General features: G+C 48.2%; 10 protein-coding genes across 10 annotated transcripts; 8 read left to right on the plus strand and 2 right to left on the minus strand.

Annotated features, from left to right (window-relative positions):
• Window positions 1–3,497: 3,497 nt before the first annotated feature.
• On the plus strand, window positions 3,498–5,116 carry fhdA (putative transcription factor Tos4; the record flags this gene model as incomplete). Its single annotated transcript, XM_056868746.1, has 2 exons — window positions 3,498–5,021; window positions 5,090–5,116. 2 exons carry the CDS (start codon window positions 3,498–3,500, stop codon window positions 5,114–5,116), a joined length of 1,551 nt encoding a protein of 516 aa, XP_056733530.1.
• Window positions 5,117–5,503: 387 nt separating this feature from the next.
• Window positions 5,504–5,965, plus strand: N7487_000999 (uncharacterized protein; the record flags this gene model as incomplete). Its single annotated transcript, XM_056868747.1, has 2 exons — window positions 5,504–5,613; window positions 5,857–5,965. 2 exons carry the CDS (start codon window positions 5,504–5,506, stop codon window positions 5,963–5,965), a joined length of 219 nt encoding a protein of 72 aa, XP_056733531.1.
• Window positions 5,966–6,363: 398 nt separating this feature from the next.
• On the plus strand, window positions 6,364–6,648 carry N7487_001000 (uncharacterized protein; the record flags this gene model as incomplete). Its single annotated transcript, XM_056868748.1, has 1 exon — window positions 6,364–6,648. The coding sequence occupies one exon, from the start codon at window positions 6,364–6,366 to the stop codon at window positions 6,646–6,648; it is 285 nt and encodes a 94-aa protein (XP_056733532.1).
• A 473-nt stretch (window positions 6,649–7,121) lies between these two features.
• Window positions 7,122–10,883, plus strand: N7487_001001 (regulator of nonsense transcripts 2; the record flags this gene model as incomplete). The annotated part of the gene is made up of 6 exons (XM_056868749.1): window positions 7,122–7,140; window positions 7,202–7,246; window positions 7,327–10,145; window positions 10,206–10,523; window positions 10,578–10,719; window positions 10,774–10,883. 6 exons carry the CDS (start codon window positions 7,122–7,124, stop codon window positions 10,881–10,883), a joined length of 3,453 nt encoding a protein of 1,150 aa, XP_056733533.1.
• A 194-nt stretch (window positions 10,884–11,077) lies between these two features.
• Window positions 11,078–11,326, plus strand: N7487_001002 (uncharacterized protein; the record flags this gene model as incomplete). Its single annotated transcript, XM_056868750.1, has 1 exon — window positions 11,078–11,326. The coding sequence occupies one exon, from the start codon at window positions 11,078–11,080 to the stop codon at window positions 11,324–11,326; it is 249 nt and encodes an 82-aa protein (XP_056733534.1).
• Window positions 11,327–11,703: 377 nt separating this feature from the next.
• Window positions 11,704–12,697, plus strand: N7487_001003 (SDR family oxidoreductase; the record flags this gene model as incomplete). Its single annotated transcript, XM_056868751.1, has 3 exons — window positions 11,704–11,748; window positions 11,811–12,412; window positions 12,475–12,697. 3 exons carry the CDS (start codon window positions 11,704–11,706, stop codon window positions 12,695–12,697), a joined length of 870 nt encoding a protein of 289 aa, XP_056733535.1.
• Window positions 12,698–13,411: 714 nt separating this feature from the next.
• On the minus strand, window positions 13,412–14,514 carry N7487_001004 (cupin domain-containing protein; the record flags this gene model as incomplete). The annotated part of the gene is made up of 2 exons (XM_056868752.1): window positions 13,412–14,161; window positions 14,212–14,514. 2 exons carry the CDS (start codon window positions 14,512–14,514, stop codon window positions 13,412–13,414), a joined length of 1,053 nt encoding a protein of 350 aa, XP_056733536.1.
• A 345-nt stretch (window positions 14,515–14,859) lies between these two features.
• N7487_001005 (uncharacterized protein) lies at window positions 14,860–15,960 on the plus strand (the record flags this gene model as incomplete). Its single annotated transcript, XM_056868753.1, has 3 exons — window positions 14,860–14,965; window positions 15,046–15,341; window positions 15,418–15,960. 3 exons carry the CDS (start codon window positions 14,860–14,862, stop codon window positions 15,958–15,960), a joined length of 945 nt encoding a protein of 314 aa, XP_056733537.1.
• A 235-nt stretch (window positions 15,961–16,195) lies between these two features.
• N7487_001006 (uncharacterized protein) lies at window positions 16,196–17,847 on the minus strand (the record flags this gene model as incomplete). The annotated part of the gene is made up of 6 exons (XM_056868754.1): window positions 16,196–16,399; window positions 16,474–16,663; window positions 16,738–16,786; window positions 16,850–17,567; window positions 17,626–17,775; window positions 17,845–17,847. 6 exons carry the CDS (start codon window positions 17,845–17,847, stop codon window positions 16,196–16,198), a joined length of 1,314 nt encoding a protein of 437 aa, XP_056733538.1.
• Window positions 17,848–19,271: 1,424 nt separating this feature from the next.
• Window positions 19,272–20,963, plus strand: N7487_001007 (fungal specific transcription factor domain-containing protein; the record flags this gene model as incomplete). The annotated part of the gene is made up of 6 exons (XM_056868755.1): window positions 19,272–19,297; window positions 19,351–20,107; window positions 20,157–20,190; window positions 20,243–20,363; window positions 20,435–20,455; window positions 20,525–20,963. The coding sequence occupies 6 exons, from the start codon at window positions 19,272–19,274 to the stop codon at window positions 20,961–20,963; spliced, it is 1,398 nt and encodes a 465-aa protein (XP_056733539.1).
• Window positions 20,964–21,882: the final 919 nt, after the last annotated feature.

The raw sequence follows: 21,882 nt of genomic DNA on the forward strand, positions 1-21,882 counted from the left end.
CGGCCACATTTAACCCCTGGTCAGGCACATTGATGGGAGCGATATCTTTTTATTTGACGGTTAGATTTACCTTCTTCATCTTCAAGTAACACTCAGTTCTTGATTTCAAATCTATCCCTCGTTCCCTTCCCTTCCATCTTTGTCCTGGTGACTGAAGCTTGGATCTCCTTACGCAATGATTTTCTTTGGAGTCTTGGTCCTTTGGTTCGTCCAATGCCTTGCTTGAAGTGAATGGTTCGAGTGTACGATTTAACTCGGCGGGGGGGGATGAGGGCACACAGCTGGTTCTGTAAAAGTCGGTCATCGGCTGGCTGTTCTTGAGTGATCTAGTCCAACAGATCTGCACTGCCTGTTTTCAAGCTATTTTCTTCATCCTTCGAATGATATTCCGCAGCTCTCTTGCCTAATCTCTCTTTCATGATAAAGTAGCCACCAGGGTTAACTACCTATTCGAACAGCAGCCCATATGGGTCCTCAGTTGAAACACTTGTCGCATAATCTACTAGTCAGCAATGTGTGACATGCACATACCTAGGCACCATTGTATTTGAGTTGCCCCAAGTCCCCCACAATGTGAGGGACCAGCTGATTATTAGTGTGGCGGCAAGCGCTTGTATGTGACATGTCGCGTACATGAGAAACGCCAGATGCATGACCCCACCCAGTAGCTATAGCATGCATGGTTGCGTCATTACTTTTGTGTTTATTTGCATCAGGGGCTGGCCATTCAATCATGTACATTGCAGCCCACTTACTACAAAAGAACCTGCGTCGCCATGCCAAAATTCGCGATTCCTACTAGTCACGTGTTGATATATATGAGCGAAGCCCTAACAAATTGTTTTAACTAATGCTCGAGTTAGTTTTGTGGACATCTAGTCCCGCATAACAGCTCTTGAGGAAAGAGTAACGGTATAATATCCCATGGGAATATTAGAATACAAGATTAGGGTCTAAAACCCTACTAATCTGATAACATGCGTGGATTGTTGTTCTTCATGCAAACAAGCCTCACTCCGCGCTACACAGACGGTATCCTACAACACACGCTGCGCCCGACCGCTTAAACCACTTCTCCTGATTTGCGACCGGGAGATATTGGGTGTCAGTAAGTCCTATCTTCTCACTCAGAGCTTTCTTTCGAGTTTCAAACAAAGCCAAAACCTTTACGAAGAATCTACGGCTGGTTAGCTGACGTGTGCTTGACGATGCGCGCCTGGGTGACGATACATTTAGCAAGATTCTCTGGAACTGTCTCAACAAAAGTCTCAAGATAAGTTCTCCTTGAATACTGCGAAGGTCACCCACTCCTGGAGGAGCCCAATCGACCTGAGATTGCTCGTTAGCCAGATGCTGCCTTTCCTCGATGATGGCATTGTTTTCGACGAGACAATTTCATTTCCTTGGGACGCATTGGAGTCAACGTAGCGGAATAACAGGATTCTGGTCAATTGCCGGTCAACGCGGAATATATCGAAAGGTATTCGTGAGCTGCCGCCTAGGTACTCAAGAAACTCAAATTAGGAGTTCGTAGTCGACTGGGTGTGATATTGTGGCAAGACACCCCTTCACTAGGATAGCCTGATTCCATGGAATCCTATCTGCGTGCTGGGTGGGATTGCTTTGTTGTTCTGTCGACCACCAATGTCATACGGGCTATACTGCAGAGCAGGGTGTCTCACCTGCATCTTCTGACAGCCAGAAATTGATTCTAGTTGAAATCAGCTTTGATCCTTGTGAACAACAGGTATGCTGGTGGAGTGCGTATCCCATTTATATTGAGGAGAAGAACACTCTGCTCCCGCTCCAAAAACAAGCGCCACGGCCAGAGCTAATAGGGAAGCCAAGGCCAAGATATTTGGATATTTGAGATTGACAGGGTGTCTTCTCAACGACAGACCTATATCCTAGCATTTATGTTGTGATTTGGGAGACTCTGAAGGAGAAGAGCCTGAAGACCCAGAGTCGGATGTGAGACGGCACTGGAGTGTAAAGAAATGCCATGTTGAAGGCTGGGTTTGGGTTATCGAGTAGCGGATTTATGGTTACTAGCAAGGCAAAAATGAGTGAGTTGGAAACAAAATTATACAGCAAGCTCAAGAAGAAAATACAAAACCAGTCTTGATCATTCCTGTAGCTCGGGGAAGGAGGGGGCCAAAATGTTGATCTAATAAGCAAAATTACACTGTAGCGCTTGAGTAGGAAATGGTCATTGCTCAGTTACATCGGTTTTTTGTATTACCTCTCGTTATCGATTAATATATTTTTCATCGTGTACCGTTTTATATAACCGTCCATCTATTAGACCACATGCGTTAGACCCATATATAAAGCAAGGGGATCGTTCGGGGTTGCGAGAGGCAGAACTCCACAGCTGATATGGGATCATTCCGACACGTAAATTATCCAAGAAGATTCTCTGCTAATACTAGGAGTTTCTAGAAGACCGGTGAGGCGAACTATACCAAAAAACATACCAAAAAATCAAACTAGCCGAGGCCCCACCAGTTGTCAACAAAAAGCCCAGAGCAAAAACTAGGGCGTTTTGTTATTTTTTTTTTCATAATCGACCAGGCTGGACTTTAGCTCAGATGCCTTTGGAGAAAACTCTTTTTGTTTGACTGAAGGTCGAGCCAAAATGATATCAAGGTGGTCGGGCAAATGGCTGGGAGACGCGACAAGGTGACCGGTGATCAATTTCGTGCCATCAAGTGGGGGGTTAGGGGGCTTGCATTTTCTGCTGGGAATTGTATGAATTGTATACCCTAGTACCCTCGTACTTCGTACTAGAGTATTAGCTATGTACGAGCTTGGAGAAGCTGTCTAAACTTTACCATTGGGTCCCGATGTTTGAATAGACCGACAATTTAGGAGAGAAAATAAATTGTCCTCATATTTTTGAAATCATCCCAGGGGCTACATGCGAAATAAGGTCAATTTTGAAGTCATGAATACCATTCCTGACACATCCTTAAACCTGGTTTACTGTCTCGCGTGGGGTCACGTGTTTTGAGACGCGGACGCGCCGCAGTGTATAAGAGTTGAATAGCACGAATTTAAGAGGAAACAAACCTTTAATTCGCGCCTTTTCACGTTTTCGTCTCTTAATTTACAAGTCACTATTTTTACCATACCTAAAGGAAGCAATTGAAATCGCGAACCTGCAGTGAAGTGTGGTTGGCGCCTATCGAACGCGTCTCGGACTGTAAGCGTGCATTTCCGCGCAGGACGAGACCCTCCGCCCCAGTGCATTCCACCACCACACACCCTTTCAACCTTTTTCTTCAATGCTTCTCCTCCTTACTCCTTGACCAATTTCTTACCTCCCACCACGTCCTTTTCTCTAGGGAAGGCCTTGAAGTCTTTCTCTTCTTTAAAATTCTCTAGGTTCCTCTCTGTGTCCGTATAACACGCGGAGACGCGGGTCCTCGACCTCGACTCAGGTTTTTCTTTTCGTGAGTAGGAGTGCTCGTTCGACTTCGTCCCACCTTGTTACTATGGAGTCCTCTCCGTTGAAGAGCCGAGTTGGCTCGATCTTGGGCGTCAAACGTCCTGCAACCCTACTACCTGCCTTTGAGCCGAGCTCGTCGCCCTCCCTTCCTCGGCCTCAAAAGCGTGTAGCACGCGAACCAGATGTCTCGACGTATCCCACTCCGGTCCCGACCTCCTCGACCCATATCATGTCCTCCTCGCCTCCTCCTCCTGGCGTCGCTGCCTCCCGACCCTCCCTCCCACGGTCCTTCTCTGCTGCCCTCGAACGTGCGCCCTTGTCTGCAGTGCCGGCCATAATGTTGTTGGAGAGTGGGGAGCCCATTCTGATGGGCAGATCCAGTGTCTCGTGCCATCACCAGCTCGCTGCTAGTCGTATGATCTCTCGTGTTCATGTCAAGGCTACATATAAGCCGGCTCCGAACCCATTCGATCGGGATAGGGTTGAAATCGTGTGCATGGGATGGAATGGGATAAAGATTCACTGCCAAGGGAGGAAATATGACCTGGCCAAAGGCAAGACCTTTACCTCGGACATTAAAGATGCAGATATCATGATCGACGTACATGAGGCTCGTGTTCTGGTCCAATGGCCTCGCAGCGAACGAAGGGACTGTCCGTCTACCGACTCAGAACAGACTAGCGATGAAGCAACTCCAACTCAGCGACGCCAATCCCGACGAGAGCTACAGGAAAGTCCGCTCCTGGATCGCCAGCGTCTGGCATCGCCTGTATCCCCTTCGCCTGCCGTTCAGCATGCCATCCCCCCATCCTCGCCAATTTTCACTCCTTCTCGGTCCCGTGCTGCAGTAGTGGTATTTGAGGATGAGCCCTCTCCATTGAAGCGTCACAACACTGTCACTGGGGTGATGTCCCAGAGTGCTCGTCGTGCTACTGCTATGCTTCACACTTCGCGGACAAGCGAGTCAAGTGACCTGAGTAGATCCGAAGAGTTCTCCGATAATGACGAAGAGAACGATCCTATCATCCACTCCTTCGGACCATTCGGGGAGAACCTTCTGCCTCGTATGGCTTCTTTCCGGGCGGGTGATTCCCCCGTTCAGACTGCTCGTTCTCCTCGCAGCTTGCTGCCCGCCCAACCTCTTCAGCCTACTCGGTCCCCCAGACAGCCAGCCACCGTCCACGAGGACAAGGAATCTGAGACTCCTGAGGCCAAGCCCCAGTACACTGACGAACGGTCTGAGAAAGTCCGCAACCACGCTGCCAATCAACTTGCCTTCTCCCGACTGTCCTCCACGCCCTTCTCCACCATCTTGAACAACCTCCCTCCCGCGTACTGGAAGTCCGGTCACGAGTACCCCACTGGCCTCTCCAGGTCTGATATCCGCAACATTCTCGAATCAACCAAGTTTATTGGTAGAGTTGCCCGCGAAGGCAAGGATGCCGCTGGCAAGCCACTTGAGAGTGAATATTACTACATTCCCGATGAGGATGACGATGTTATGCGGCGGTCCGCTGTGGTGGATGATCTTCGGAAGCCTGGCCTGCGCAACTGTCGGAAGCAGCACAAGGTTAGTAGTATCTCCATGTCCCCTATACATACATCAATGTCCCCGAACTGTCACTAACTTATTTCCAGCAATACTTCTGGCGCAAGCCCAAATGAATCATTGACCGAAAAAAGTTCCTTTGTCTTTCCGCCTCGGATGGACTTTCTCAGTACATATTTCCAGTGATTCTTGGTCTCCCTGGCTGCTAGGGAGACTCGCATAGCGTGGCGTGAGGCATACCCTGATTTTAATCCATTATTATCAACATCCTTGGTTTTTTTGTTTGTGTTTTGTTTCTGCTTGTTTCTTATTTCCTCGTTATAGCATCGACGTGTACGATTTTCTGGTCTCCAAAAAGCACGTGTATATCGTTTTGGTCGGGCCTTGGATGTCCCAAGTTGGTGCGCGTCATGTTTCTTTTGGTCATTGCTGGCCATTTTGTTTGCCCTAGAGATCAGTTTTTCTGATACTGGCCCTCATGTGTTGGGTGTCTCCTTGTAGAGATGCTTGGCCAGCTTGACCCTTGGTGTCTCCTGGCACTATTCAAGTCGTACCCGTTTCGCGGACTATATGTATCCTATTTCTGCTTTTGCCTCGTTGGTTTTGCCATTTTGTCAGTCTGCTTTCCAATGGTTGAACGCACTCACGACTTGTATGTTAGCTAGTCAATTTCAATATATTTGTTCGAATGATTTGTTACTATGTTATATGGAATGCAACAGCGTAGTACATAGAAAGTCGTCATGTCTGTCGCCAGTTAGCTGGAGTGAAATCTGATTGACAATGTCATGCTATGAGCATAGTGGGCTCATTTAGCCACAAAGCATTCGACTCGCCTGGATCCGAGGTGATACAGCATATGCTTGCTGCAGGATTTTGCCATTACTGTCTCGACATCCGACGTTTATGTACAAACACAACCTTTGACAAACCCTAGGACACTAGCTATGTTGTCATTGTGTTAGGAGGAATTGATGATGCTTCTTTGTACCTTTACCATATCACTTGTTCTACTGGAGATAGCATGATGTCTTCGCCACCCGCACGTCATACCCACCTCCTCCGCCCGAATGCAGAAGAACTACTCCCTTGTGCCTTGTGAGAGATTCTCTTCTCTTCACAGGTATCATCTGGGAAAAATCCACTGGGATCTCACTCATTGCCACACCACGCAATCACATTTTGAATACCCCGCATCGAAGAGGTATAAAAACACAAGCAGATGAGCTGTGAACATCATATCACAGATTCTCAATATCTTTTAATCTCTTTCTATAATACCTGAAGCAAGCTCCAAACAAGTAGCTAGCAAGCATCATACCTCCCAATCTCGACCTTACACTATCTGCCCACATCACTCAGAATGGCATCAAACAATCACAATGATAGCCACGGCCAAATTCCGAATACCGGCAAAGAACCCAACATCATTCTCCCCTTTGCCCAGAATTCTAATACTTCGAAGGATACGACTGGGTCATCGGGTCTCAATCGAGGAGACACATCTCTGGAGAAGTCATGGAAGCCGAATTTTGATCGCCAACATAGCTGGAGTAACGAGGACCGCAAGCACCAGTTGCAAGGGCGTCAGAATGGGTCGGAAAAGGGCAGGGAGATGGGGTTCACAGAAGCACATAGTGGGGATTAGAATGAGTTGAAACAGCACTTAGTGTTGCGATGATCATCCTTTGATGCAGGGTTATAGCACATGGTGGGACTTGGGAAGTGGGGGCAATGAATGATGGATTTTTAAATTGAGAACATTTGAATGATGAAAGGGGGTTGGAACTAAAATTGGAATTGAACTTGAAATTAAAAGGACGACAGCAAGAAAGGGTTATCAATAGATGGAAGTAACTGAGTTGAAGTACAAGAAGTTATCGCACAAGTGTGTGGATAAATGGATAAGCAAATAAAAGTCCGCCTTCACCTCCGCTCCGCCTTGGACCTTTGGACCTTTGGACCTTCAACCTGCTCTCATAGCTTCTCTCCACTTCAAAGCTTTGAGCTTTGCCCCGTTCTCTTATCTGTTCTTTTCCCCCAATGTGGCATTCACGTCACTTATGCGCTTTCCTCTCGGACATTCAGAAAGGACCCCACGATTGAGCCTGTGACACAGCCATGGATCGCCAACGTAAAAGTACGGTCTACTGCACCTCACCTTGGAGATATTGACTGACGTTTGACTTTTTTTATTGCAGGGGAGCTTCGCGACCTAAACGAGCGAGCCTGGGCAGGCGAGTCTGGTAAAATCCCATCTGCCTCCCTTTATGACGAAATGTCATTGCAGCCCACCTTCGAGGTGATTCTAACGACTTGCAACCAGATGTATTCTCCACTAGCAAGTCCCTTGACTCGGCGCTCAAAAAGAACACTGCCTTCATCAAACGTCTACGCACCGGCATTAGTGCCTCCGCCCTTTCCACTTTCCTCGCTGATATCCGCACCCTCTCGCTCCACAAGTACCTTTCCGAGATCATTTCCGCCTGCTACGAAGGCCTCTGCAAGCTAAAATCCCCCGGAGAAATTGCCGCTGGAGTGGAGGTTGTTAGTGCGCTGCATCAGCGTTTCGGGCCTTGGGAGTTTACACGGCAGATCGGCTGGCTGCTCGGCCGGGGACTGAGTACACCGGATAAAGCGCAGCTCAAGGCGCTCAGCCAGGAGATCCGTGAACGCGAAGAGAAAGACCGTTTGTCTCGGCACCGTGTCCTTCTCCGCGTTGTTACAGAGCTTTGGTTGGTCAATGTGCTGAAGACTCTCGACGACGTCGAGCGACCTGAGGAATTGGGTGCGAAAGGCAAAGAGGGCGCAGTTGGAATTGGGAACAAACCATCCGATGCGCCGCTGAAAGCCAAGACTCCCGCAGCGGGCACGAAGGACCAGGATAAACAGGCTGACCCCTTCCCATTGGAGGTTCTGAAGGAATTGCTCGGTCATGACCGTGATCATACGAACCTGCCTCTTGCTGTCTTGTTTGTGAAGAGTTTCAGCTGGGATATCGTCGGCTCGAAGCTCGCCGAAGATGGCAGGAAAACAGTCGAGGCAGATGGCGCTACTACGACTTCTGGCGCAGATGCGCAGACTACGGAGACCAATGGAGATGCCCAATCGGAGACCGATTTACCCCTGACCCCGGAGAAGACTCAGCAGCGGTTTAGAAATATTTTGAACCGGTACCTTGAGGATGTCAAGGCTCACGTGGTTCGAGATCAGAGAGCGCTGGCACAGCAAAACCGTCGAAATGCCGAAGCATACGTGAAGAGCGGCGAGATCTTTGAGGACCGCCAGGCTAATTTCGAGAAGCAGTCCAAGGTCCTCGAGAAGCTGGTGGCCAATACCCAGGTGTTGTGTGAGGCTTTGGGAACCGACATGCCTGATCTAGCCGAGAAGGAACCCACCGATCCTTCTGCTAGTGGTGGTATTGGCCTTGTGAAGACCACCGATTACCTACGAGGCCAAGGCGAAGGTGCTGGGATTTGGGAAGACGAGGAGGAAAGGCGCTTCTACGAGAATCTGGTCGATCTGAAGGGCAAAGTGCCTGCGGTCTTGCTTGAGGATGGCAAAAAGAAGAAGAGCGAAGGTGAGGAGTCGGGTAAAAAGAAGCCAGATGGCGAAACTGCCGATTCTGAAACTTTAGATGAGAAGTCTGCTGCGGAGGCCGATGACCAGTCAACTGCCATTGCCAGCAAGACCGTGGGTGCCCAGGTGGACTCCCTTCTTGCCAAGCTCCCTGAGTTGCAAACCAAAGATCAAGTCGACCAGTTTGCTCTCGATTTCTGCTGGGTCAACTCTAAAGCATCACGAAACAGGCTAGTCAAAGCCGTATCGGACATCCCCAAGGGTCGCATTGATCTTTTGCCTCTGTATTCTCGCTTGGTGGCAACGCTTGGACAGTACCTGCCAGATATTCCACAGGGACTGACCACATACCTGGACGAAGAGTTCCGAAGTCTGCAGCGGCGCAAGTCCAAGGAATTCCTCGGCCAAGTACGCATGAGCAATGTTCGCTATCTAGCTGAGTTGACCAAGTTTGGTGTCGTTCCGGAGCATATCATTTTCCATTGCTTCAAGGTTTCTCTTGACGAATTTTCGCGCATGAACATTGAAATTATCGGTCATTTGCTAGAGAACTGCGGCCGTTACCTTCTGCGCAACCCTGAGTCATCACCCCGGATGGCTTCTTTCCTCGAGACCCTGAGTCGCAAGAAGACCGTGCAACATCTGGCCCAGCAGGAGCGGATGGTTATCGAAAATGCCATCTACTATGTTGACCCACCACCACGCCCGGCTATTCAACAGAAGGAACGTACGCCCATGGAGCAGTACATCCGCCGGCTAATCTACCTGGATATGAACAAGCGGAATTACACCAAGATCTTGAAATCCATCCGCAAACTTCACTGGGAAGAGCAAGAGGTCGTCGAGATTCTGGAACGTGTGTTTAGCAAACCGGTCAAGGTGAAATATGGCAGCATTCACCTTTTGGCAATTCTTGTCAGTGCTTTGTACCGGTACCATCAGGATTTCGTGATCGGCATCGTCGACAACGTCCTGGAGCAAGTCACGCTTGGCCTCGAGCAGAACGACTTCAAGTTTAACCAGAAGCGTATTGCGGAAATCAAATATCTAGGTGAGCTCTACAACTACAAGATGATCGATTCCCCCGTGATCTTCGATACGTTGTATCGCATTATCACCTTTGGCCATGAAGGTGGTACACCGGCCCCTGGAAAAATCAGTATGCTGGACTTGCCAGACGATTACTTCCGCTTGCGGTTGGCGTGCACTCTTCTTGATACGTGTGGCCACTGCTTCGACCGCGGCTCTGCCAAGAAGAAACTGGATTTCTTCCTTGCGTTCTTCCAGTACTACTTATTTACCAAGGATCCGTTGCCCATGGACGTCGACTTCCTTGTTCAGGATACGTATCACTCTATTCGCCCGCAGTGGAAGCTTGCCACAGATGGTGAAGAAGCGACTCGGATTTTCAGCGAAGCTGTTGCCCTGAACTACAACGTGCCGGACTCCGAGAGACCGGTTGAAGCTGACGAAGAAGATGCGGAGAGCAGCTCTTCTGATGAGGACCTTGAGGAGGATGCTATTCCCGAAATAGACGAAGACCAGGAATCTAGCGATGAGGCCGAAGTAGGTCCCCCATCTTGTCTGCATGAAGTACGACCCATTAACCCGTTTAACCCGTCGAAGGCGTCTGGACCCAATCCGGAGGCAAATGACGACAGCGATAGCGAGTCTGAGGACGAACAAATTGTTGTCACTAGACAGGAAGAGGAGCGAGACCCAGTAACCGAGGCTGAATTTGATCGAGAATTCGAAAAGATGATGGCCGATAGCATGGACTCGAGACGGTTCGAACGCAAGACTGTCTTTGATATTCCTCTTCCCATGAAACGTCTTCGCGAAAACATGCCCAACGATTCCAGCCCTGAGCCAGTCCCAGTGGAGCCAGTTGCGCCTAAGACAATGGCCTTTTCCCTGATGACGAAGAAGGGAAACAAGCAACAGGTAAGACTTTTCATCCACATCCGAAGTATTATCCACACTGCTAATCATATTTAGACCCGCACCATCGATCTCCCATCTGACTCAACCTTTGCTATTGCCATGCGGAGCCAGCAACAAGCCGATCGGGAAGAACAGCAGCGCATCAAGAATCTGGTCCTGAACTACGAGGCGTCGACAGAACCCGAAACCACCGAGAGTGAGCAATATCCCCTGGTTAGCCGGAAGAACTTCCAACTGAGATATCCTGAAGCAGCAACCCAAGAAAAGCGCACCCCTACTGGCCAGCGAATGGACAAAGCCGGCGCGAACCGGTCCGCCTTCCGTTCCCGTAAACTCCAGCTCAGCGACGTCAATTGGTAATGAATGCTGCTACTATCTGGACAGAGGTCCATATTCCATATCCTCACTTGACACAGCAGCCAGCGCCTTTCCCGGAAGGTTGCCATCCCACCATGGAACAATTCTTCCCTCTCTGCACTGCCTAGTGTGAAAAACTCTTGGTTCAACCCAATGAGCCTATCTATGGTATACGTCGCACACAACGCGAGTATGCAATGCCGTATGAGTATGACCAGGAATCCGTTCTTGCTAATGGAATCTACCCCGTCGCGAATGCCATCGAAATGGATGCACTCCTGTTGCTGTTCGGGATTCTTCTTTTATCACTTTCCCTTCCTGAACTGGACAGAGAGATTGAGGTTCCTCATTCCCGCATACAGAATCCCGAATCCCGGTATGGTCGCCAATCATCAATTATCATGGCTCAAGATATCAGACAAAACCGTTGTGCCGCCCTCTTGTGAAGATCGTATGCTATTCGATCTAGGGGTGATGGGTCAAATGGTTCAGAGAATTAGAGAATCAATCAGACTGGATGGATACAAAAATATGAATTTTATGCCGTGGATGTACCTCTGAGACATAATCTCTATTGTTTAGCAGTAGTAATTATTGTAACGGATTCTTTTGTACCAAGTAAATGAGACACAACTATAGGATGGTTTGCACGAAGTAAAGGTGGGGGGTTCCCAATGGCCCAGGATCGTCTCGCACTAACATCCACTACAATATGATTGATAACTGTCGATGATCTCGGTATCTTCTCTCTCCTTTTTCTCTCTCTCTCGAAAGAGTGCTCTCCCCATTAACTGCCAAATACTATCACGTCCCCCCTCATATTATGAGCGCACAAGAAACCCGGGTGGCCATCGTCGTTGGGGCCACTGTCAGTAAAAGGAAACCGACTACACGTGGTCTATTATCAGTCACTAACAAGAAATATTATAGTCTGGCATGGGTATTGACCTCGCCAAGAACCTCAGCGCAAAAGGATGGAAGATCGCATGTGTAGGTCGGCGCTACGAGGCTGGTGAAGCCCTCCTGAAAGATCTGCCGCGGGATAGAGCGCGCTTCTTTGCCGCAGACGTCTCCAACTACGAAGAGTACGCAAGTGTATTCAGCAAAGCGCATCAGCTTTGGGGTCGTATTGATGCGTTATGTGCCAATGCCGGTATTGTCGATATGTCCTCCATCTACATCTACGACTCGAAGAACAACAGCGTCGACAACATCCCCCCAGCGCCAGATCTGTCCGTCGTGGACATCAACTACAAGGGTATTGTGTATGGTACCCAATTGGCAATCCATTTTATGCGCCATAACCCGCAGCCTGGTGGTCGCATCGTCGTCACTGGTAGCATTGGCGCTATCTTCCCCCACGAGTCCTATCCAGTATACTGTGGCTCCAAGGCTGCAGTGAACCATTTCATACGGGGCGTTGCTCCGTTACTGAAGCAAAAGGAGAATATTTTCATTAATTGTGTAATGCCGGGGATTGTGAGCACGCCCATTGTGCCACCCGAGATGATTACCGCTGTCACTCCTGAATGGTAAGATTTTGGCGTCGCCTTCGAGAATCGATTGCAGAATACTGATATAACGTTGAATTCAGTATTACCCCTGTTCAGACCATTCTCAAAGGCTATGAAACCTTTTTAGAAGACTCGACAAGCATGGCGGGTGAACTATTAGAGTGCTCTGCCGACAAGCTGATCTACTACCAGATGCCCAAACCTGGAAATGGCCACATCACAAAGCGGGCTGTCACAGTATGGGAGCCACTATTCCGCATCATGCACGGCGAAGACTCTAACCTGCCGGACGCCATTCTGTGAGCGTATCGGGGGAGTCAACTTCAATCCGAGACTACCATTGCCTTAACTGGCTAGCGTCTTGAAAAAAAGTACAGATAGGCTCCACCGCCAGCACGGTCTGCGATGATCTTTACTCTCGAGACCATACCCCTGCGTGTCAAATAATCTCAAGCGAGCCAATAATCATGGCTTTGTTTCGGTTCTCTGATTCGTCTTGTTCACGTAAAGAGGATCCTTCTCTTTTGCGTGGGTCTCCAATGGCATAAATTGTGATCTATCATGCGTCATATTAACCGTATGTTTTAAGGCTCTTACGATTTTATAGGTACCAGTTAAACTATTCATTAGGGAAAACATTCATTCGATATATGATACATAAAATGATATAGTTATTTACCTCCCTCCTACTTGTAGGTTACTAAGACCGGATTTCATTGCCAAAGGTACATTTCCCATTATGACCAGAAAAAAAAAGCTACAAGAACCCTTCTTTTCCCCTCTGTTTTCATCTTGCTGCGATGTGATTTAAGAGGCATAAAATGAAGCGTGACGTCAAACGGCCTATAGGCGCCAATATGCTTAGGGTCTAACGGGATGTGAATCTTCCGAGGTAATAGTTGTCGGAGTGCGGAAGCAGCCAGAGTCCGCTTAGCTGAAAAATGGAGCCTACGAGGGCTTGGTTCGCAATATCTCTCACTTGCGGTATGTAGTGTGGCCAAAAAAGCAGAGTTCTTATTACAACTTTTGTTCCTCCACACCCAACTCTCGACATACATTCGATAGCTTCTCTTCCTCCCAAGATACAGGACTGTCTGGCAATACATATTCAGAAATCTGAGTCCCAGCATTCTGCACCACCTGCTCAATCCCGCGGCCGTTGGTGAAAGACCAGACTCTCACGTATCGACTAGCAAAGTCCAACACAAAGGCGTCACCAGCCGTGATCACTAGCGTTTGGCCCTCCCGGACTTCACTCCACGAATCGCCGCTTGACCTAAGTTTGACACGCAGAAGACCTTCTTGAACACAAAAGCAGTGGTCCACCGTGGGGAAGCTCAGCCAGCGACCCAGGGGTGTTGACTTGTATATCTTGGATGATTCAATACTGGTGATGGAGAACTTGCCGCTGCACTGCGATGAAAGAATGAAGGGTCGCGACATAACACCACCCAAAATCCACCGCGGTCCTGTATTTGCGCGAAGGAAGTACGGCTCTCCCGGGGCTGGCAATGTGTTCTCCGTACCCAGCCAGTCTTCAACCTCTGGTGGCTGGTAATCGCGCTTAAAATGGACGTCGAAGCGATCCTTGGCCACCATCATCTTCTCTCCTAGCATAGCGCCAAGATTGCGATTATCGTTCTCAGGAACGACGATACCCTCATACGTCTCGCCGACGTATCTAAAGAAGTCGATCCAGTCACCTGGCGCCACCAAGCCCATAGTCTCGGTATGTGGCCCAAGTAAAACAGGATTATGTATAACCCTCTGCTATTTGTAAGCTGTCTGGGCTTTTCTGACCCCTAGAGAATACTCACCGGAGGAACGTAGGCAAAGTCGCCAGGGCCCATAATTCTGCATTTGTCGCCATTCCACAACTTTAAAAACCCTTTGGTCACAAGGAAGACATCATGCGCCTCCTCATGCCAGTGGAAGCCCGGGGCATCGGATAGGACTGCACCACTGGAGAAGACGGCAATTCCACCGTTGGTTTGTTTAGATGATGCCAATATTCTGAACGCGCCTTTGCTTCCAGGGATGCTAATGCGCTCCCCCTCTAACTGATCAATGATGTAACTCGTTCTCCCTTCTGGGGGAATGGAATGAACGGGGACGCTCATTTTGCAGGGATATGTTGATATTGGCAACGTGAAGAATTTTGGCTTTAGTTCGATTCAAGATCGTTCCGAAACTCGTATAACCTTCTATAGGTGCAGCGCTGCCCCTTTATGCATATCATCTGCCGAAAAATCATCTGGTCCCCATAAAGTACACGCGGGGTCGAGTCTGTCGGAAAAGCCGAACCATTGCCACCCCGGACCGGAATTTCCGATTTCTCGGTCAAAAGGGCTTAGCCGGAACCTTCAGGGCCAAAGGATAGCAGGGAAGGAAATAAACGAACAGCTCGCCCTCTCGTCTCTCATGACAAGATTTTGCTACGGTCTAGTGCCAAGTTAAGTTTCACCATGGACAGTCCAGCATGTTTTCAGGCCATCTACAAACATGTAGGTCAACAGAAGATTGATGTAGATGTGTATCTGCCTTCGTCCCAAAATTCCAAAAGACCTGTTTGTACGTCAGCACCCTCTCAAATCAATGGCCATTATAGGCTGGCGTATGTACAATTAGGCATACTAACTGACACCAATCAGTGATCAATATTCATGGCGGCGCGTTCATGCTCGGCTCGTCAAAGATGGTCAATAGGGACCAAGTACAAGATTGCCTCAACCGAGGATGGATTGTTCTAGCCCCCAACCATCGCCTTTGTCCGCAAGTCAATATTTTAGAGGGACCTATTCAGGATTGTCGCGACCTCTTGGCTTGGGTTTATGATGGTGGACTGGAAAGGGAAATCAACGAGACCGCCCAGTCGACTGTCATCCCAGATATAGATCGCGTCTTTGCTTTTGGCACGTCCTCGGGCGGCACTCTAGCCCTTTGCTTGGTGAGTTACCAAATTTGGAAAAAGCAGAAATATCTCGCCATAAACCATTCATCGCTAACAATATCTGTTTTTGAAGGGATTCGGAGTCCCTCGGCCGGTAGCTGGTATATATGACATGTACGGGCCGTGTAACTTCTCAGACGGCTTTTGGACAACGAAGCTACCTCATCTCGAGCTTCCTGCAGGACTATCAGAGTCCTTGATGAACAAAGTATTTGAAGAATATCCGGTCCCTATTACAGGAGGTGTGTCTCTTGAAGGTCAGGCCACTGGTCCTCCCGACTTTAGTGACCCACGACAAGCATACGCCTTGACGCGACTTGCCAATGGTACGCTTTTAGATGCTATCTTCCCGTCGAAGGATTGGGATGTGGCCGATCCTGCTCGGAATATCAGCTCCTATTTCCCACCAACTTTCATCGCGCATGGGACAGCAGATTCGAAAGTACCCATTGGTTTAAGTAGAGAGTTGTTCCGGATATTGAAGGACCATGGTGTCCACTGTGATATGAGAGAGATTCCGGAGGAAGACCACACATTTGCTGCTAAGATGCAGGTTGGATCTCGAACGTGGGAGCTCCAGCGTCTTGGCTTTGACTTTTTAGAATCGCTGATTTAAATATGCTACAATATACGCGAGACTTAGAAACAAAGTTCGATTAGCAGTGCTTTCATGTTATAATTCCCAGTCTGCGCATATTCATGGTTTGTGCCTCACTCTTCATTTTTACCGCAAATGTTGGATGAGAGGAGCCAAAAAGCAACAGAATACAGTATATACACTCATACACTCATACACTCATAGAAGCATCATGGAAATTTCAATACAACAGAATAAGGTATTAATCCGTACATCATGAATCCAACATGAATGGATCCTTCAGAACGGCATTTTCTACTGCCTTAAAAGCATCGTAGCCATAGAGCCACGGCTGAACTTGGGGACAAGTCCATTTGCTAGGGAAGGGCCCTTGAATATTCGATTCGCCGAGCTGCGATAGGAATATTTCGTCTCGTGCTTCCTGCTCTGGGCCGTCTGCCATGTGAAAAGAGTCTCGCTGTTATACAACTGGTCAGTGAACGTGTCTTTATAGTTATGGATCAAGTCTCAGCGTCCGCAGCTAATAATTACCTGCTTAAAAGTTTCCTTGACGATAGCATCACCCCGGGCTTTGCGCAAGTCTTCGTACATCTTCAAAGCTTTGGGTAATTGGTCTTTCGATCTCAAATGACCCAAGATCAGGCCTAAAACAGCACCATCCTCAACAGCTGAGTTAGCGCCCTGGGCTAGATATGGTAGCATTGGGTGACAAGAATCGCCACTATAGAGGCCAATGAGAGTATGAGTTAGAAAAATTGCATATTAGGGGCTGGGAGTAGGCAGAATTGGTCTTACACAAAAACAAAGTTTGACTTCTCGTTGACCCAGGAAGGAAGTTCCTCCCCTAACACAAGCACGACATGTTAGCCTCCAACTCATCACAGTATCGAGAAAGGTGAAAACAGACTATGCATCAACTTCCACTTGTCAACCCGGTCGACGACACTCAGAAATTTCCCAAGGAGGGGGTCCCAATCCTTGAAAAGTGCCTGCATTTCTTCGACTGAGCCAGAATGTCGACTGACTCCGGGAGGAAGATCATCGGGGACGAGTAAGACGATATTGTACATCGTACCACTGCGCAAAGAATAGCCCACAGCATGTGCCCCAGGTCCTATCCAAAAGTGCACAGTCGGGTTGTTGACCCAAGATTTAAGCTCAGGGTCATCGAGCTGATGTAAGTCTAGGACGACTCGATAGGCCAGATCCCCAGTTGGTCGAGGCATATCGTCAGTCCCAAGGAAATTTGAGCGGCACCGTGACCATAATCCATCTGCTGCAACTACGAGATCCCCCCTTACTATGAGGTCAGACTCAGTTGTCACGCTGGGCAAGTGGAAGTCAACACTAATGATCTTCTCTCCAAGCTTGAACTCAACGCCTAGCTCCTTGGCTTTCTCGTATAGCGAGAGTTGCAGGTCAACACGGTGTAAATCGATGAATGGAGCACCATACTGGCTACGGATCTTCTTATCGAAGTTATCCTCTCTAGCAAGCACCTTACCGGAGTAGCGGTGCACGACCAGAGCGTTAGGTTCGGCGGCACTGAGCCATAGTCTGTCAGGGAGCCCCCACCTCTGGAGGATACGAGTGCAATTCGGTGTCACTTGCAACCCTGCGCCAACCTTTGGAATGGTTGGAGGTAAGTTCTTATAGGTTAATCGACGGGGATAGATAACTTACCTCGAGGAGTTCTTTGGCTGACTCAATTACTGTCACCCGGTGACCAGAGAGGGAAATTGACACCGCTGCAGCGAGACCTGCAAGGCCTGCTCCGACAACAATGACATCTAATTGAATGGTGGATTTCTTCTGAAACTCTGCAGAGTGAAGCTATCAGAGAGAAGTCAGTCAGAATGGAAGATCTCCTCGACTCAATTGCTAAAGTAGCTGCATACTAACCATTATTACGAGGGGCCGCAGAACAACGATGTTGAGAACCAGAATAGAAGATTCAACACTTGGGAAACTATCCCTCTACCACAGAGAGAGAGATATATATATATATATATCGTGGACTATAATGTTCTTCCCAAAGAACCCTGTTTTAGCTAGCAGGGCAGCCGGAAAATCCGACATGCAGGCGCGTGGATGTTCTACATCTTTCCCCCGGATTTTCCGGCGTTGAGCCCTCGAGGACTTTCTGCACGCAGCTTGGCGAGATGGAAGCGTGAATCATCTGAAGCTTTGTATTCCATGTAAGAAATATTCTATCTATCTAAAGAAGTGATGTAGCCGACCACAATTTGTTGGCCTAGTTACGGATTTTCAGAAAAGATATCCAACTACCCCTCACGGCAGTCTAGGGGTGATTCAAAACTTAAAACTAGAGTCGCCGGGCTGTCTATGAAGTCCAAAAAAAAAAGGCCTTGGACCTTCAGGGCCTGAGCCTAGAGCTTGCCAATACTGTTGCCAACCAGAATGCAGGTGAGGTTAAGGTATGGACGAAAAGTAGAAATCAGATACATATTTTAAGGTTCATACGGAGTGAGGTCGACAAATGTCTCGTACAACCATGACGTTCCCCGCACTATAGCATCATCCGGGGTACGAAGCGGGGGGGATATTGGTGCCTTAATGCCTGGGTTACCACCGCTTTATACACCGCTCTATACAGTGTACTGTAAATTGTTAATACATCAACCTGCCTAAATGAAGCTTTTGTACACCATACAAATCAATCCATCTCCATACTTCTGGGTGGTTGCAAGTCCAAAAATATGGAGATGCCTGATTTGTATGATGTATAAAAGCTTCATATATTTTGCCTAACAACGCTGGGAGAAGCCAGGTACTTTGATTACTAAGGAAATGTGTAATGGTAATTCAGGTATTCATATTTTTCTGCCGTTCTAACATGAGGCATTAAGGTCAAGGTCCTCTGAAACAGGGTTTTGACGCCTGACCCCTATACCGCTTCGTATCCCGGGGTACACCGGTTGCAACCCTCAATTCGCCCATGCAGCTTGGAAATTCTGTTGGCACGGAATTTATTGAACTTTCTGCCTTGCAAGCTGCATAGGATTTATCGTATTGGCTGTCTGTTGCAGTTAACTCTCACATATTGCACAAATCGTATCAGAATGGAGGGTCCGAACAATCAACATTCGGCGAGGAATTCAGGCCAACGCGTTCGGCGGCCTCGGGCAGCTCGTGCCTGTGATTACTGTAGGCAGAAAAAGTACAAATGCGATGAATTGTACCCCTGCTCCTACTGCAAAGGTTGGTCTTTATCATGCTATTCAGCATTGGCCCCCGAAGTAGCCCCAGGCCGTTAACTGACAGGCGTGCAAGCTCGAGGTGTCGAATGTGTGTACAAGGGTCAGAATATGTCCAGGCTTCGGGTCACGCCAGAGTATGTTCTCACCAACCTTGAGGTCTGTTATTTAACCTAATCCCTTTCCCTAGCTACGTGAAGAAGCTTGAGACTCAGGTGAAGGATCTCTCTTCCCGAATTGAAGCCTACGAAGCAACGGGAGCCAAAACAGTCGAGGGTAAACCGACACGGGCAACTTCCGGGATTTCCACTCTGGACCACGGCCCTACACAGCACCCCGAGATCAACCACGATGATTATCCAATGCAAAGCAGCACATCGCCCTGGGAGAGTGGCCAACAAGAACTATCTGGTGTTAACTCACACACTCGAGATGTTGAGTTCTACGGCAGCTCATCTTCTGTGGCTCTTCTCTCTCAAATCCAGCGCACTGGGGATGAGTCTGAAGGAGGTGATGCGAGTTCCCTTCTTTCCACCTTGCACAATCCTGCTTTTGGACGAGCCAAATTTCAAACAGTTCGTGAAAGTTGCAGGGAGATCGACTACCCAGATAGTTCAAACTGGTTCCCACAATGTCGTGGGTTTTTGGAGGCCTTCTTCACCACGATCCATTATGTCCACCCCATTCTCAACAAGCAAACCTTTTTGCAGCGATGTGAGGTGTTGTGGTCTGGAAGCGAAGCCGATGGCCCGCAGCTTTCAAGTTTCACAGCTCTGTACTTTAGTGTTCTCTCTTTGGGTGCGCTTGTGGGTACGAGAGATGATGAGCCTATCGACGGCATCAATAATCTGCAATGGAGCCGCAAATTCTTCGAGAAAGCCAAAGCCTGCTGCAACCAAATAGGAATGGTAACAGACCTTGATATGACTCAATGTTACTTCATGCTTGTATGTCTCTCCATATCATTTCGTCGCTGCCGCAGCTAACAAATCACAGGCCAAGGTGTGCCAAAATGAGCTACGTCCTCACTGTCAGTGAAAGTCTTCTGTAGGTTTACCTCTTGACTTACTTACCATTGCTAGTGTCGTATATGTATGTTGGTCTTGCTATACGGACTGCTCTAGCCATGGGCATTAATCGAGAGCCTGGAACGAATGTGAAGAAATCCGCAGATTTGCGAAAGGCAGAATCAAGAACATGGTGGTAAGTCTTGGACTTAGTTCCACGCCCTGTCAACATCTAATTCATTATGGACACTAACGTTTTCTTATAAGGGGCCTATACTCTCTTGAAACGTGCGTTATCCCCCTCTTAAATGCCTCGACGCTACTTAACTGAGCTACTTCTTTAACTCTGATCGGCAGTGAAATATCCTTCGCCATGGGTAGACCAGACACCCTTGGGGCGGATACGTATCATAACCGGCGATTCCCAATAACAGACAGCAGAGAGGCCGTCGATAACAGTGGCACTTGCGAGATGCTAGAACATCCCTCTTGTTCGATCATAAAATGCATGGTAGATTTCTCGAGAATCACGAAAGATATCTGCCAAAACATTTACCTCTCAGGTGTGACAGTTCTGAGGACAGTTCATTTGGCGTACCAAATTGAGAGCAATCTCGAGCAGTGGATTGAAACGCTCCCCGAGGAGATACGTCCAACAGAGCTATCTGGCGGTTTACCTTCTTTGAGCAAAGCCAGGGATCAGCAATGGATGAAGAGACAAAGATTGGTGCTATCACTAAGTTCGTCAGCCGTCCCTGAGTCTGCCGCAGAGAAATATCTAATTGACTGGGCATAGGATATCACAACTTGAGGATACTTCTCTTCGGCTCTTTTCTTCTGAGGTCCACACCTCAGGATCGAGCATCAATTCCTGGGTCTCAAGAAGGGGTGCAAAAATGCCTGGACTCGGCCAAACAGACCATTGATCTCATTTATCAGACTTATCAACATAGCGACTTTTTCAGAACATGGTATGTGCTGACCTCAATATTTTACTATCCAATCCTGACCCAGCAATAGGTTCTATAATGTCACGTACACCGTATTTGCTGCAAGCACCATCCTTATTTACCTTGCGCAAGAAACGATTCCTACAGAAACTCAACCCCTCTTGCGGCTGATCGACATGGCTGTGGAGATTTTATTGATAATGGACGAATGTGCTTATGCTCTTGAAGCTGCAAAACTGCTACGTCGGGCCAAGGAGAAGGCTGAAGCAAGAGCTATGGCAACTGATGCAGCAGTCATGGAGCCATTATTCTCGGGAAGAGATGGAATCGGACATCTGAATCATTATTGGGGTCCGCTCAATCTTTTCGATGGGGATATTGACCCAAACCTTGCGTTTTCGTTTCTTGGCTTTGATGGAGCGAATCCGACAATATAAGCGCGAGAACACTCTATTGCTTCGTGATTGCAATCGAGTTTTTTTTTTCTCAGTCTAACAGGCAAGGGCCGCTTCCCAGAAATTGAGGGTACATGAGGTGCAAGTTGCGCGAGCTGGTGATCGTGCTAAGCGCCCGAACACACATACTGGACGTTGGTTTCTGTTTGTTGATGTTATATGTAGATTTATTATTTATATTTTATAAACAATGAGCATAAGACTTTTATTAGTGAGAAGGCCAGGGACTAGAACGTAGCAAATACCGAGTACACTGGAAACTCTCTAGATTGCGCAAGGAGAGGTAGAAACTATCTACATTAAACCGCTA

This window comes from Penicillium crustosum, assembly GCF_028827405.1.
Source record: "Penicillium crustosum strain IBT 35664 chromosome Unknown utg000001l_segment0_segment0, whole genome shotgun sequence".
Taxonomy (NCBI): domain Eukaryota; kingdom Fungi; phylum Ascomycota; class Eurotiomycetes; order Eurotiales; family Aspergillaceae; genus Penicillium; species Penicillium crustosum.